The 14,994-nt window shown below is 47.0% G+C and overlaps 1 protein-coding gene across 1 annotated transcript in view; it reads right to left on the reverse strand.

Annotated features, from left to right (window-relative positions):
* Positions 1 to 8,113: 8,113 nt before the first annotated feature.
* LOC119167599 (V-type proton ATPase subunit D-like) overlaps positions 8,114 to 14,994 on the reverse strand; it is a 79,517-nt gene continuing 72,636 nt past the window's right edge. The window contains exon 7 of the mRNA XM_075866058.1: positions 8,114 to 8,452. Coding sequence (XP_075722173.1) covers positions 8,296 to 8,452 — 157 coding nt within the window. The 3' untranslated portion in view covers positions 8,114 to 8,295. The remainder of the gene's footprint in view (positions 8,453 to 14,994) is intronic.

The raw sequence follows: 14,994 nt of genomic DNA on the forward strand, positions 1-14,994 counted from the left end.
TCTGGATACTGTTCAGCAACAGGTCATTTTCGAAATATTCCTTCAACGTTGCTGTATACATACATGTCCCCTTCCTTAGTCATTCTTTCAAAGACTTAGAGATAACCATTTTGGAATAGGGTTTCCAAAAAACATTATGACCGCAATGACCTTGAGTCGTATATTATTTACAAGTTGAATGTTATTGCATCAGTCATTCATGAAAGCATGAGCAACCTTATATGCTTACCTTGTGAATGGAGGATAGGTGTTACTAGGAAGCTTTGTTCCTAATTACTTTGAATGAGTTTTTTCGTACCTTGAAGCTTTTATGTATATTTATTATCCTCTTTTTCATTCTCTTGTTTCGTTAGGTACTTATTATTCATTATGACGGCTCTCGTTTAATAAATCTTCTTGATGGTACCTGTTCAGCATTTCGCCTATTGGACGCGCATGGGGTACCTGAGTCTGCAGCATCATTTGCCCTAAATTTCATTCCGAAACATTTATTGGCACTTTCATTGGTCATCTTTTGTAGCTTTCTCTCAGCGGAGAACGAAAATGGGCCTTCGCTACTCAAGTATTCATCCAATTAAAGGCTATATCACAAACATACACGAGCACACACACACAAACACACACAAAAATTCCCGATTCGAAGTGATAGGCTTGTCACTCGTTTGAAAAGAGAGAAAGTTTTAACCCTATTGCGCTAAGCAGCTCGTATCGCTGAAATTCCGGTGTCGGCGTCGTTGGTTGTGAGCGAAAAATCAGCGCTAGCCGCGGCAGGAAAATCGAGAAATATACAAATAAAGTTCATAAAAATTGGCAGATACCCCATACAGCGGGAAACGATCATATGCGAAGCACAAATGAAGTGATATGTAATTTTAAAATCAGCACAAGGTTACAAAGCGCACATATGTAGTACACGGTAAAAACAAGTACAGATGCTATGCGCACTCAGGTATCGAGATAAGATGCAAATTCGTTGTTTATATCCACATAACGACAGCCCCACTAACGTTTGCAATACCAGCACCAGCAGTAGTAGGCTCGTAAATTATGCCTTCCATGTCATGATTATCATGTTTGCGCCTGCCCTTTGTGTTCGACGTCCATTCACATCACGTAATGCCAAATTTTGTATATGTGAAGCTAGCGAAACGACCGTGAGCATGCTATGAGTGTAGCATGTGGTCATGTTTTACATGACACCCATATCACGATTATGCTTCTTGGACGTCTCACTTACCTTTGTCGTCCCTTCACGTCACGTAATATCAAATTCCATGTTTTCTCGGTTTATTCAAAATATATACAATTTTACATGTACATTTTTTGCATGGCAGATGAACAATCGGAGGTCCCAAAGTTTTTGAGGCTTATGAAGCGGCCGCGCGTGCATCATGAGCGTGGTATGTAGTCATGTTCTTACATGACACGCATATCTAAATTATCAAGTTTGAACGGGTCATTTTCTTTGTCCGTTCACGTAACGTAATGCCAAATTTGGTATATGTGGAGCTAGCGAAACGGCCGCGAGCGCATCATGAGCTTGGCATGTAGTCATGTTCTTACATGACACGCATTCCATGATTATCATCTTTTGACAAGTCATGTGCCTTCGTCATTCATTTACGTCACGCAACACCAAATTTAGTATATATTAAGCTAGCCGAATGGCCACGAGCCCACCATGAGTGTAGAATGTAGTCATCTTTTACATGACAGGCATGTCATAATTATCATGTTCAGACATATCATTTACTTCGTGCTCCGTTCGCGTCCCGTAATAGCAAATTTGGTGTATGTGAAGCTAGCGAAACAGTGGCAAGCGCGCTATGAGCATAGCATGTGGTCATGTTGTACATGACACGCATATTATGATAATCATGTTTGGGCGTGTCATTTACCATCATAGTGCATTCACGCCACAAAATACCAAATTCAGTATATATAATTTTTTAGTTTATTCAAAATACATACACTTTATTTATATACATTTTTGCATGGCAAATGAACAACCGGCAGTCCGAAAGGCCCCGCCGCGGTGGTCTCGTGGCTAAGGTACTCGACTGCTGACCCGCAGGTCGCGGGATTCAATCCCGGCTGCGGCGGCTGCATTTCCGATGGAAGCAGAAATGTTGTAGGCCCGTGTGCTCAGATTTGGGTGCACGTTAAAGAACCCCAGGTGGTCGAAATTTCCGGAGCCCTACTCTACGGCGTCTCTCATAATCATATGGTTGTTTTGGGACGTTAAACCCCACATATCTATCTATCTAAGTCCGAAAGTTCGTGAGGCTTATGAAACGGTGGCGAGTGCATCATGAGCGTGGTATGTAGTCATGCTCTTACATGACACGCATATCATGCATGATTATCATGTTTAGACTAGTCATTTCCTTTGTTGTCCATTCGCGCAACGTAACACCAAATTTGGTATAAGTGAAGCTAGCGAAGCAGCCGCGAGAGCATCATCAAAGTGGCTTGTAGTCATGTTTCACATGACACGCATGTCCTGATTGTCATATTTGGACAGATCATGTTTTTCGTTGTCCATTCGCGTCACGTAATAATAAATTTGGTAAATGTGAAGCTCGCGAAATGGTCGCAAGCCCACCGTAAGTGTAGCATGTAGTCATGTTTTGCATGACCTGCATGTCATGATTATCATGTTTGGACGTATCACTTACTTTGTTGCACGTTCGCATCGCGTAATACCCAATTTGGTATATGTGATGCTAGCGAACGTACGGCAGCGAGCGCATCATAAGCGTGGCAGGTAGTCGTATCTTACATTGCACACATGTCATGGTTATCATGCTTGCACCAGTCATATGCCTTCGTCACCCATTCACGTCACGTAACTCCAAATTTCGTATACCGTTTATGTGAAGCTAGCGAAACGGCCGCGAGCGCGCTATGAGCGCTATAGCATGTGATCATGTTTTACACGACACGCATATCATGATGTTTGAACGTGTCATTTACATTCGTCTTCATTCAGGTAACGTTATACAAAATTTGGCTATGTGAAGCTAGCGAAGCGGCTGTGAGTGTAGCATGTAGTCATGCTTTACATGACACGCATATCATGATTATGATGTATCGACGTGTGTGTACCTTCGTCGTCCATTCACGTCACGTAGTGCCAAATTTGGTATTTGTTAAGATAGCGAAACGGCCGCTAGTGCATTATGAGCGTGGCATGTAGTCATGTTCTTGCATGACACGCATGTCATGATTATCGTGTTTGCACTAGTCATATACCTTCATCTTTCATTCACGTCATGTAATACTACATTTGGTATACGTGAAGCTATATAGCGAAAGGACCGTGAGCGCACCATGAGCGTATGGCGTGTTGTCATGACATACATGACATGCATGTCACGATTTCCACGTTAGGACCTGTGACGTATGTTCGTTATGCAGTAATGTCATACCATGCCGGTTTCGCAATATCTCATGTGAACGAAACCACTGCAACAGGAGAAAGACCATGACAAGCAAATGACATTCATGACATACATAAAATGATTTTCATGATATGACTAGTCACTTATGCTCGTCATACAGTCGATTATCTTACGCTATGCCAATTTTCGCATTGATCCCATCATCGAAACGGCCAGGAAAGCTTAAGGTCGTAGGCGGTTAAAAAGATAGATAGATAGATAGATAGATAGATAGATAGATAGATAGATAGATAGATAGATAGATAGATAGATAGATAGATAGATAGATAGATAGATAGATAGATAGATAGATAGATAGATAGATAGATAGATAGATAGATAGATAGATAGATAGATAGATAGATAGATAGATAGATAGATAGATAGATAGATAGATAGATAGATACGCTCAAAGTCTCCGCAGTTCGCTAAGAATGTTTCGCATTTAAAAATCATCGGTTGGAGTGACAATCAAACCCAGGCCTTGCACGAGTCAAGGAGCTGTCCCGCCACAGACAGGAAGGTGTCCCGCCACACACACACACAAAAACACTATATGTAAACAATGAAGTGGGAGAAATTCTCTTATGCACTCGGCTGCTTATGTACCGCAGGTCACGGGATTGAATCCCGGCTGCGGCGGCTGCATTTCCGATGGAGGCGGAAATGCTCTAGGCCCGTGTACACAGATTTGGGTGCGCATTATTGAACCCCAGGTGGTCGAAATTTCCAGAGCTCTCCACTACGGCGTCTCTCATAACATTATAGTGGTTTTGGGGCGTTACACCCTACATATATATCTATCTATCAATTAATCAAATTTCCTAGTATAATTTAGAGTGGCAGAAGCAGAGAATTACTCCAGGCGTCAAAACATGTGAATCACGCAACGAGTGGGTGTTTGAAAGGTGCAACTGTTACAAAGCGCGCCGATATATTTGATCAGCATAGTCGGCAAAAGCGCCAACAACGGGAGCAGCTGCGTAGGTTCGCGTATTGCCTTACAGACGCGTGGTGCGCACATCACACATGAAGAATTATGGCCTCGTGGGCAGTGCGCCACTAGCAGTAGGCCTTCTAGGATAGTTTGAAGCGACCAATGGTATGCGCACAGGCGTTCGTTTTCTTTCGGCAATGTTGAAGCATGTATCAAGAACAGAAGCTATGGCTATAGCAGTTAAGAAGTCGATGCGCACGGCGTTTCGATTACACAGTGTCCCGCTCTACTCTTCGAGGCAAAGCTCAAGCAACCTCCAAGCTTTCCGACTTTCAGTGTAATGGGTGAACAGAAAATAGCTGCACAAGTTTCATGGTCACAAAAACACGATCACGATACGACCTTATTAAGCGACGGCAGAGCGTCTGATAGAATTCGAAGAAAGCCCCGCCGCGGTGGTCTAGTGGCTAAGGTACTCGGCTGCTGACCCGCAGGTCGCGGGTTCGATTCCCGGCTGCGGCGGCTGCATTTCCGATGGAGGCGGAAATGTTGTAGGCCCGTGTACTCAGATTTGGGTGCACGTTGAAGAACCCCAGGTGGTCAAAATTTCCGGAGTCCTCCCCTACGGCGTCTCTCATAATCAAATGTGGTTTTGGGACGTTAAACCCCACAAATCAATCAGAATTCGAAGAAAAAGAAACGCTGGGCTTGCTCCATGCTTTTCTCGTGCGCATCGAGGCACCACAAGGACTCGGATGCCACTAGATGGGGCATACTTGAATGCCTGACCCAAAGGGCTAGTAACACACTGATTTCTTTCAGCATCACAGAACGCATCATTTTTATCATCAACAATATCAATTTAGAGCGAGTACAAGCCAGACAAACGTTTTTAAAGCCGCACCCACTGCACGAGCGGGTATGAACGTGGCGCGATTTTACAGCGAAAGCTGTACGAGATAACAAGAGACGTTTTCAGCGCCGTAGTTGTCCACCACCGGTGTCCGTAACCACTATTGCTCAAAATGAGAAAAAAATACCCATGACGGAAAGGAATTCGAACCTGGGTCTTCTCCGTGACATTCCAGGGTTCACCCACAGAGCCACGCCGTGGAGCTGAAAATTCCGCTGCAAAAAGAGTCAAAGACCCTATACAGGCGTTATGTGGGGAAAGAACCACGTTAACACGTGTAGTGTCGCGTGGTAGAAAAAGAAAATAACCAAGCGCCACACAATCTTAATTCTGTACATTAACATTGACAGTTGGGCGAGTTGGAGTTGGTTGATAGCTATGAACGGCGCAAGAAAACACACGTAACACAGAGGAAGAAAAACGGCGCAGACACAGGCGCCCGTGTCTGTGTATCTTTTGTTCATCTATGCCCCATGTGTTTTCTTGCGCCGTTCGTAACTGTGAACTGTATTCTGTAACCAGACGTCATACAATACTAAACGCGTAACGAGTGGGTCGTTGAATGCTTCCAAACCATTAAAAAGGGCTCAGCCAAAATCCCTCGTCATCAGCTATTGCTTGAACCAAGTGCATATAATGTCTTCCGAATGCGTTCGGGTAGCTCGCTTCTCCACAGAATCGTGGATAATGGCGCAATGAGTGCTTCCCAGATTGACAAAAGTTATGATCTATGGCGTTGTGGGCACTTCGCAAGCGTACTTGTTATGAAAAGAGTTGACTGTTGGGCAAGGCGGCGCTTTGACTTAGAAACCATCGTGAGGGCTCAACTAAACACAACACACGGGAAGAAACAGACGAGGACAGACGCAAACTACCAACTGGCTTCATTGAAGGAAGATTCACACGTTTACATATTAACACCCCATGCAGGGCCCCGCGACGACGACCAGGAAAATCGAAGCCAGGCGAGGAAGAAATTGTAATTCAGCATTGTACAACGCAATGGAGGTTTCGCACTCGTCACGAAGGATGCATGTGACCTGAGAAGCCAGCGATGGCCTCACTAGCTGCTCAGACTAGAGTTACTGTGTATGCTATATAGGTAGCGTATACAGAAACTCCAACTAGCTCACACAAGTATAGGCATGCTTTGACTAATGAGATGATACTTACAAAGAAGGCGCGAAATTTCGAATTCGTACCCTATAGGAATCTCAAGTTTATAAGGGTCCTTTAGGAGCTTTTATAGCAACAGCGATTACAAACGCGGATGTGCTCGTGGAAGGATTTACGAAAAAGCACTTGTATATGTAGATCCATGAACAAAGTATAATAAAGTAAAAAGTGTCACCGCGTTCCCACCGTTCGCGTGTTGTTCTGTGGATGCCAAGTGCACAACATCAGATCACGATGTCCAGAAGAAGGCGTGGCATTCTCGCACCACGCTTGCAGTTATTAGTGGAAACCGGCTTAATTACGTGCCGCGCAACACTTCAAACAAGCTATCAGCAGCGTTCTTGGAAATGACATCGTGCGCCGATCAATTGCCGCCACAGTTTCACGATACTGACTGGACTAGACGTCACCAGCCCTTGAGGAGAGCGCGTTTTGCCGTTCAGCAGACCTAAACAACAGATGTTTCGTCGGAACCAAACATATAGCATCGTCGATTACTTAGGACGCACACGCGACGGCTGTTAATTTCGCGGTTTAATTATAGGTACGTGATAGTGACTTTGATGGCTCCAACAACAAGGCGCACGTGTTAGTGATAAACGTTCCCAATCCGACTTTAGCGCAGTTGCGCAGTTGCGTCGATTTTATTAGGATGGCACTGTAAGTCTTATTCGGGGCACTTTCGCACGTGAGTGAAATCACTGCATAATGACGAATAGCACAGTGGGCATTTGACTAGGTCGTAAAATTATGATCTAAGGCGTTGTGAGTACCTTCGCACTGCACTTGCATTGGTCGCTGCTCTAGGAGAGAAACGCCCCTGCCCAAATTTAAAGTTAGTGGAGCTTAAAGGTCCTCTGTAAGCTAACCCCCCTCAGTGCTCACGTTGGGCGGAAAGACTTGGCGCGAGCGCTGCGCTAGCTGCTCGGACTGTCTCCGTCGGTGGGCGTGGCTCATGCGAGAAACCAGGCGCGGAGGGTTTTTTAAAGACAACAGTCTTTCTTGAGGACCTCCGACGCAAAAATATTCGTCTGTCTGTACATTTGCCTGTTTGTCCGGCCTTAACGGTACCCTTAACAGCATAAAACGGTACCCCAAACGTCGGACCCCATCCGCAGCGCCCACCAATATTGCTATGTTATAGCATTCATACTTGTGTGATTGCCAAATGAAAAGCGATTATTGCGCATATCTGAGGCACCACAACACCTCAATATTCTCTGTGTGTGCCTTTGTACTAGAAAAGGCATACATAAGTCATTCTAAGGACCATATCGTTCATCACGCAGCGGTGATAATGCAATGCTTGCACGAAAAGGCAAGTGTTTCTAACGCTTTGCTAAGACGACGCGGTGGCGGTACCTACCCGTCGCCTTGCGTTCTGCACCTTATCGTCTCCAAGACGGGCACGCGCGCCACGCGCTTTGTTTTCCAAGATAACGGTCAGATAGCGCTCATGTCTCACGTGTGATGTGACTCGTTGCGCTCGTTCGCCTCTGCTGCACGCTCTAGACACTCTGACGCAGCGCCTCCAGAATACCTTTCACCGATTTTCTTGCGCAGAACATCAAATAAACGTTTTGTTCACTCTCTCCAGACACAAGACTATCGTCTTTCGACGACATTTGCAGTGTAACATGCAGATACGGGGCCATTTTTTCTTTATTGTTTTCATACTCTGATCAAGAAAAAAAAAACAGAAGAGAGAAGAAACCCGAAGATCGCGGCGTTGATGTACTCGCACGGCTGCAGAGGAAGACCACGCTCGGCAACGGTGGAGCGAGATTTGCACGTGTCGTCTGGCAGCGTCATCCGCGCGGGTCTCGTCAGGTAAACAGGATGTCCTCGTCGCCGGAGTCGTCTTGGAGGATGTTGCGCGGATGGTCTTCCAGCTCCTTCTTCGCAGTCTTAGGCTGCAGCTTGGCCAACTCGGCCTCGCGGAGCGCCCTCTGAGCCTTCTTCTTTTCCTGGACCTTCTTCAGCCTGCTCGCCGCGCACATAGCGACCATTAATCCTCACCGACTAATACGTTGCACTCTACGCTACGAAGAACAAAAAAAGAAAAAAAACGTTTCGCGAGAATCATTTCGGGGAATAATGGGTGCATTTTTGTTTTTTTTAATTGTATTTTTTTTGTTGCGCAAAATCACTTTCAAAGTAGCCTTATACTAGCTAATATTACATTCAAATGTGCCCAATTTACTTTTCTGTGGGGGCCCGGTCCATAGGACGCAGCATGGGAAGGCTGCCGATGCCTAACGGGAATTTTATGTTTCTTTCAGAATTGCAATCTCTACTTTTTACTTTCCGTACCTACAACTCACTTACTTAGGTATCTATTTTAACTTAATTGTTTTTCGTTTCTACCACTCACTGAATTTTTCTAGAAATGTTTTGCTTTCATGAGTTATATAAGTATTTTGCCTCTTCAACAACCTCCATTACCTGAAAATTTTATTGAATTTCTATTCCTGTATTGCATTCTTATTGTGAACCGGCAACTCGTATTTCAAAAAATATTTCCGGATTTCATTCGAACCTGCGCGGTTACTGGCCAATGCCCTAGAGCGGATGTTCGCCACAACTTCGGAGATCTTCTGCTTGTACACGTAAACACGCGAGATAATTGTCAGATTAGGAAGAGAATGATGCTGTCATAACGACACACAGCCTATGCATTAGCCAACACCATCACTTGGCAACAGTATGAAAACACAGCCCGATATTTGCTAACAGACGGCTGGCTATGTAATTGGTACACATTTCAAGAGTTGTACCAACACATAAATTTAAAAAAAAAATTCCATAGTTTCTCGCTGTCTTCACAACTACTTTTCTCCGGGGTCACTGGTATCTTACGATAAATACTGACATTACAGCAATATCTATACATATATTCAAGTGGATCTTGCTTCAGAACGGTAACAACGGAAGCGTTTATTTCGACAGTTTCGGCCAAAGTCAGGAGGTTCTGACGAAGCCCATCCAGACTCTGGCCGAAACTGCCAAAATAAGCACTTCCGGTATCTTTTTCACACAGGACCTACTTGACTATTTGCAATGCCAGGGCCCATTTAACCTCCATGTCTATATATATATATATATATATATATATATATATATATATATATATATATATATATATATATATATATATATATATATATATATATATATATATATATACTTCTCATAGTTTAATAATAACTTCCCACATAGTTTCCTTGGCAAGTTATTAGAGCCAATGTAATGCAAATAAAAAGAAAGAAAAGTGGGTGAAAAAATAACTAGCCGATCTCATTACTATTGTGTGAAAACACGGGAAAACGAGGCGAGCCCTTAGGTATTTTCCCTTATATATATATATATATATATATATATATATATATATATATATATATATATATATATATATATATATATATATTGCTACGTGCAAGTGCACGAGGTTGAAGAAGACAAAGCATGTAGACTGGCGCGAGCTAATCTGTGTGGCTGGCGCTGCTCGCTTAACCGGCTGTAAATACATCTCTGATTACCCCTCCGAGTCGGTCTCCTTCTCGTAACATATTTGGTGGAGTTTTGCGATCCCCGGAACTCCGAAGCGGACGCTCCGTCGAGGGTTTCAACATGACCATTCAAGACTCGGCTACATCCTCCCCGGTCGCAGGCCCTTCTGCCCGGCCTGTCACCCCAGCGCCCGCAACAACTTTCGTGACGCTTCCCGCCCTCAAAGACCCCGGCGTGTTCTCGGGCTGCGAGGGTTCCGACATCGACAAATGGCTACGCCTCTACGAACGCGTCAGCGCCACTTACAGGTGGGATCCCACACTAATGCTCGCAAACGTCATCTTTTATCTCGACGGGACCCCTTGTGTTTGGTTTGACAACCACGAGCATGACATAACAAGCTGGTACATCTTCAAGGAAAAGATCCGTGAGCTTTTTGGCAACATCTCTGGTCGTCGCGAAGCTGCGAAAAATGAGTTGTCGACTCGTGCACAATCTTCCGCGGAGCCCTCCATCGGTTACATTCAGGCTGTCCTCTCACTATGCCGCCAAGCTGACGAAAACATGTCCGAGCCTGAAAAAGTTGCGCATATCCTAAAGGGTATCGCCGACGATGCTTTCAACCTGTTGGTATTCAACAATGTGTCATCTGTTGATGCGATTATTCAAGAATGCCGCCGGTTCCAACAAGCTAAAAGCAGGCGCATCTCCCATCAGTTCCAGTGCCTTCCGAACACTGCTGCGACATCCTCATGTCTCGACACACATCATCCACCAGACACCTGTGACAACTTGACGCGACTCGTCAGGCACGAACTTGAAGCGGCTGCTCCAGCTAAGGTGGGACCAACGTCCCCTGACCCCTTTCCTCCAATTACGTTGCCCCTCATTCAAGCAGTCATCCGGCAGGAAATCGCCAGCTTGGGAATTCACACTATCTCACCGCCTCCCCGCACTGACTACCAGCCCCAATACATGCCTGCACGTCCCTTCCCGATCGGCTCTCCCTCAACGTTCTGTAATCCGTCCGCATGGCGAACACGATGACAATTAAGCCGATCTGCTTCTCGTGTCACCGAATCGGGCACATTTCTCGCCACTGCAGAAGTCGCTGGGGTCCTCCTGCAGAAGCCTCCTCTCGTCCCATCTATGCACGTCCTGCCTATCGCCTTGAGACCATCCGCGACCGTTTTCCCCAGGCACCTGCTACTGAACACCGCTACTCCCGCTCTCCATCCCCCCAAAGCCGCCAGTCTCGTTCTCCACAGCCCCGCCGACCGTCTTCTCCCGCCTTCCCACGAGGTTCCCCGACGGAAAACTAAGTGTTGCAGCCCCCGGAGGTGGCACTGGATCGCTCGGACTGACCGAAAACCCTCTCTTGACGATACGGACAAAACGGAACCTTATAGACATACAAGTAGACGGCGTACCCATCACTGCTCTTGTCGACACCGGCGCCCTACTTTCTGTGATGACGAGTGATTTTCGCCGCAAGCTCAAGAAGTTTCTCACACCTGCGACCACTCAGTTCGTTCACGTTGCGGATATCAGAATAGCATCTATCGTTGGAATGCGCTCTGCTCGTGTAAGCATTGTGGATCGACACACAGTTGTTCTCTTCACCGTCCTTGATAAATGCCCCCACGACGTAATCTTAGGCCTCGACTTCCTGTCCATGCATTCTGCCCTCATAGACTGTTCGACCAGTACGCTCCGTCTACACTTGCCCGAAACAGAACCTCTTACACAACGGCCGAGTCGCCTCTGCACAACGGGACACGCGCGCCTTTCTCCACAGACACTGACCTACATAGAGCTCGTCTAAATATCACCAGTTCCCGACGGTGACTATGCTCTGACCCCTATCACCGATGTTCTCATAAGCCAGGGCATTACATTACCGCACATCATTCTGTCCGTCGCAGGAAATTCTACGTGCCTCGCAGTTGTCAACTTTAGCTTGACACCTCAAGTTTTGCCACAAGGGATCTCTTTGGCGTTGCTCTGCACCTTAGAAGACAATGCGGTAGATGTTTTCACGATGGCCGCCCCTTCTGACCCCCACGCTCAACATCAATCTGCCACTTGCTCCGACAGCACTATTACTTCGATGATCGCTTCCAACTTAGCGCCGCAGCAGACTGATGAGCTCCACCGGGTTCTGCTGTCCTACATCGACGTTTTTGACATCAGCGGCCGTCCGTTGGGGAAAGCTACCGGTATGAGCCACCGCATAAACACTGGTAATGAGCATCCTATTCATAGGCATCCACATCGGGTGTCGGCGGCCGAGCGTCACATTATCCAAAGTGAGGTCGATAAAATGCTCGCCAAGGACATCATTGAGCAATCCTGCAGTCCTTGTGCTTCTCCTGTAGTGCTAGTCCGCAAGAAAGACGGTGCATGACGTTTCTGCGTTGATTATCGACACCTTAACAAAATTACCAAAAAAGACGTGTATTCCCTGCCACGAATAGATGATGCGCTTGATTGCCTCTGTAAGTCTCACTATTTTTCCTCCATAGACCTTCGTTCCGGCTACTAGCAGATAGAGGTAGATGAAATGGACCGTGAAAAGACGGCATTCATCACCCCCCAATGACCTATATCAGTTCAAGGTCATGCTCTTCGGCCTTGTAACGCTCCAGCCACCTTCGAACGAATGATGGACTCCCTGCTCAGAGGATTCAAATGGTCCACCTGTTTGTGCTGCTTAGACGACGTCATCGTCTTTTCACCAACATTTGAAACTCATATAGAGCGCCTCTCAGCCATCTTGGGAATCTTCCGTCACGCTGGCCTGCAGCTCAACTCGTCTAAATGTCACTTTGGACGACATTAAATCACAGTACTTGGCCATTTAGTTGACGCCAACGACGTACAACCAGACCCGGCAAAAATCAGCGCCGTCAAAAACTTTCCTTTACCACGATCTGCGAAGGATGTACGCAGCTTTATTGGACTATGTTCTTACTTCCGACGCTTCGTGAAAAATTTTGCGCACATAGCGAGGCCACTTACGCAGCTCCTCAAGAAAGACTTCCCGTTTTCATGGGGCTCCGAAGACGCTTCTGCGTTCTCGACTCCCATCGCTCTTCTCACAGCTCCTCCAATTCTGGCACACTTCAACCCTGCTGCCCATACGGAAATCCGTCCAGATGAAAGTAGACATGGCATTGGTGCAGTGCTGGCTCAGAAACAACCTGGCCATGATTGCGGTATTGCATATGCCAGCCGCCTCCTATCCGCCCCTGAACGTAACTATTCGATCACAAAACGTGAGTGCTTGGCTCTTATATGGGCAGTGGAGAAATTTCGACCTTATCTGTACGGACGCCCATTTTCGGTAGTTACCGACCACCACGCGCTCTGCTGGCTCAACCCTCTGAAAGATCCATCAGGCCGCCTTGGTCGCTGGGCTTTGCGCCTGCAAGAGTTTTCCTATTCAGTGGTCTCCAAATCTGGCCGCCTACACCATGATGCCGATTGCCTCTCCCGATACCCTGTCAACGATCCTGAGGACACTGACGAGCCCGCGGAGAACTCTATCATTTCAGTGTCCGACTTCTATTGGGGAAGAACAGAAGCGCGATATAGCGCTGCTTGACATCATCAGCCGTATGGAATCCTTCCCAAATGACGCTTCCGTCCGCTACTTTGTCATTCAAAATAGTGTGCTATACCATAGCAATTTCCGACCAGACAGGCCCGACCTTCTCATTGTTGTGCCTAAGCATTTGCGCTGCTGTGTTCTCACCGAACTTCACGACGCTCCCACGGCTGGACACCTTGGCGTATCCCGAACGTACGAGCGCGTCCGGCACCGTTTCTTCTGGCCAGGCCTTGCTCGCTCGGTACACCGATACGTCGCCACATGTGACCTATGCCAACGTCGTAAAACACCGTCGCTGCTACCCGCTGGCCATCTTCAACCAATTGACATGCCCGCGGAACCATTTTACCGTGTTGGATTAGACCTGCTTGGCCCTTTTCCCACATCAACATTGGAAACAAATGGACAGCCGTTATTACAGACTACGCTACACGCTACGCTATCACGCGAGCTCTACCGACCAGCTGTGCAACCGACGTCGCTGACTTCTTGTTACGGGACGTTATATTGATTCACGGTGCTCCGAGACAGCTTCTCACAGACCGTGGCCGTGCATTTCTATCCCAAGTCATCGCCGACATTCTGCGTCCTTGTTCCACGCAACACACACTGACAACCGCTCACCACCCTCAAACAAATGGTCTCGCGGAACGATTTAACCGCACTCTAACAAATATGCTCGCTATGTACGTGTCGCCCCACCACCGAGACTGGAACCCTGCCTTACCCTACGCAACTTTCGCGTATAATTCCTCCCGTCACGACACAGCGGGCTTTTCGCCATTCTACTTATTGTACGGAAGAGAGCCGACTTTACCAGTGGACATAGTCATCTCAGCTCACACCTCGTCCACCAGCGAGTATGCCCGCGACGCGATTGCACGAGCCGATCATGCCCGTCAGCTCGCTCGCGCTCGGCTGATGGCGTCGCAAACCAACCAATGCCGTCGGTACGATGCGGAACATAGAGACGTACATTTCGCTCCCGGTACCCTCGTTTTACTCTGCTCCCCTCATCGTCGGTTGGGCTTATCAGAAAAACTTCTGTCTAATTACACGGGGCCATACCATATATTGCGTCAACTAACACCTGTCACCTACGGGATCAGCCCCATCTATCCATCATCATCTGCTGTGCGGTCCAGTGATATTGTACACGTCTGTGATATGTGTCGTGCGCGAAGCTTCAAAGTGCGCGCCATTCAAAGTGCGCGCCATACAAAGTGCGCGCTTGAAGCAGACAACGACGAAGGTAGCACGAGAACGGAGTAGCGTGGCGGCGAAGGTACGAGAAGGAACGAGGAAGACGGGGCTCTCGACTCGGCCGTTGGGTTCCGGACCCGAGCCTAGTAACAGTCGAGCCCGGCCTACCTGCCACGTTCTACCTGCCACGGCCGTGCGT

This window comes from Rhipicephalus microplus, chromosome 6 (assembly GCF_043290135.1).
Source record: "Rhipicephalus microplus isolate Deutch F79 chromosome 6, USDA_Rmic, whole genome shotgun sequence".
NCBI lineage: Eukaryota > Metazoa > Arthropoda > Arachnida > Ixodida > Ixodidae > Rhipicephalus > Rhipicephalus microplus.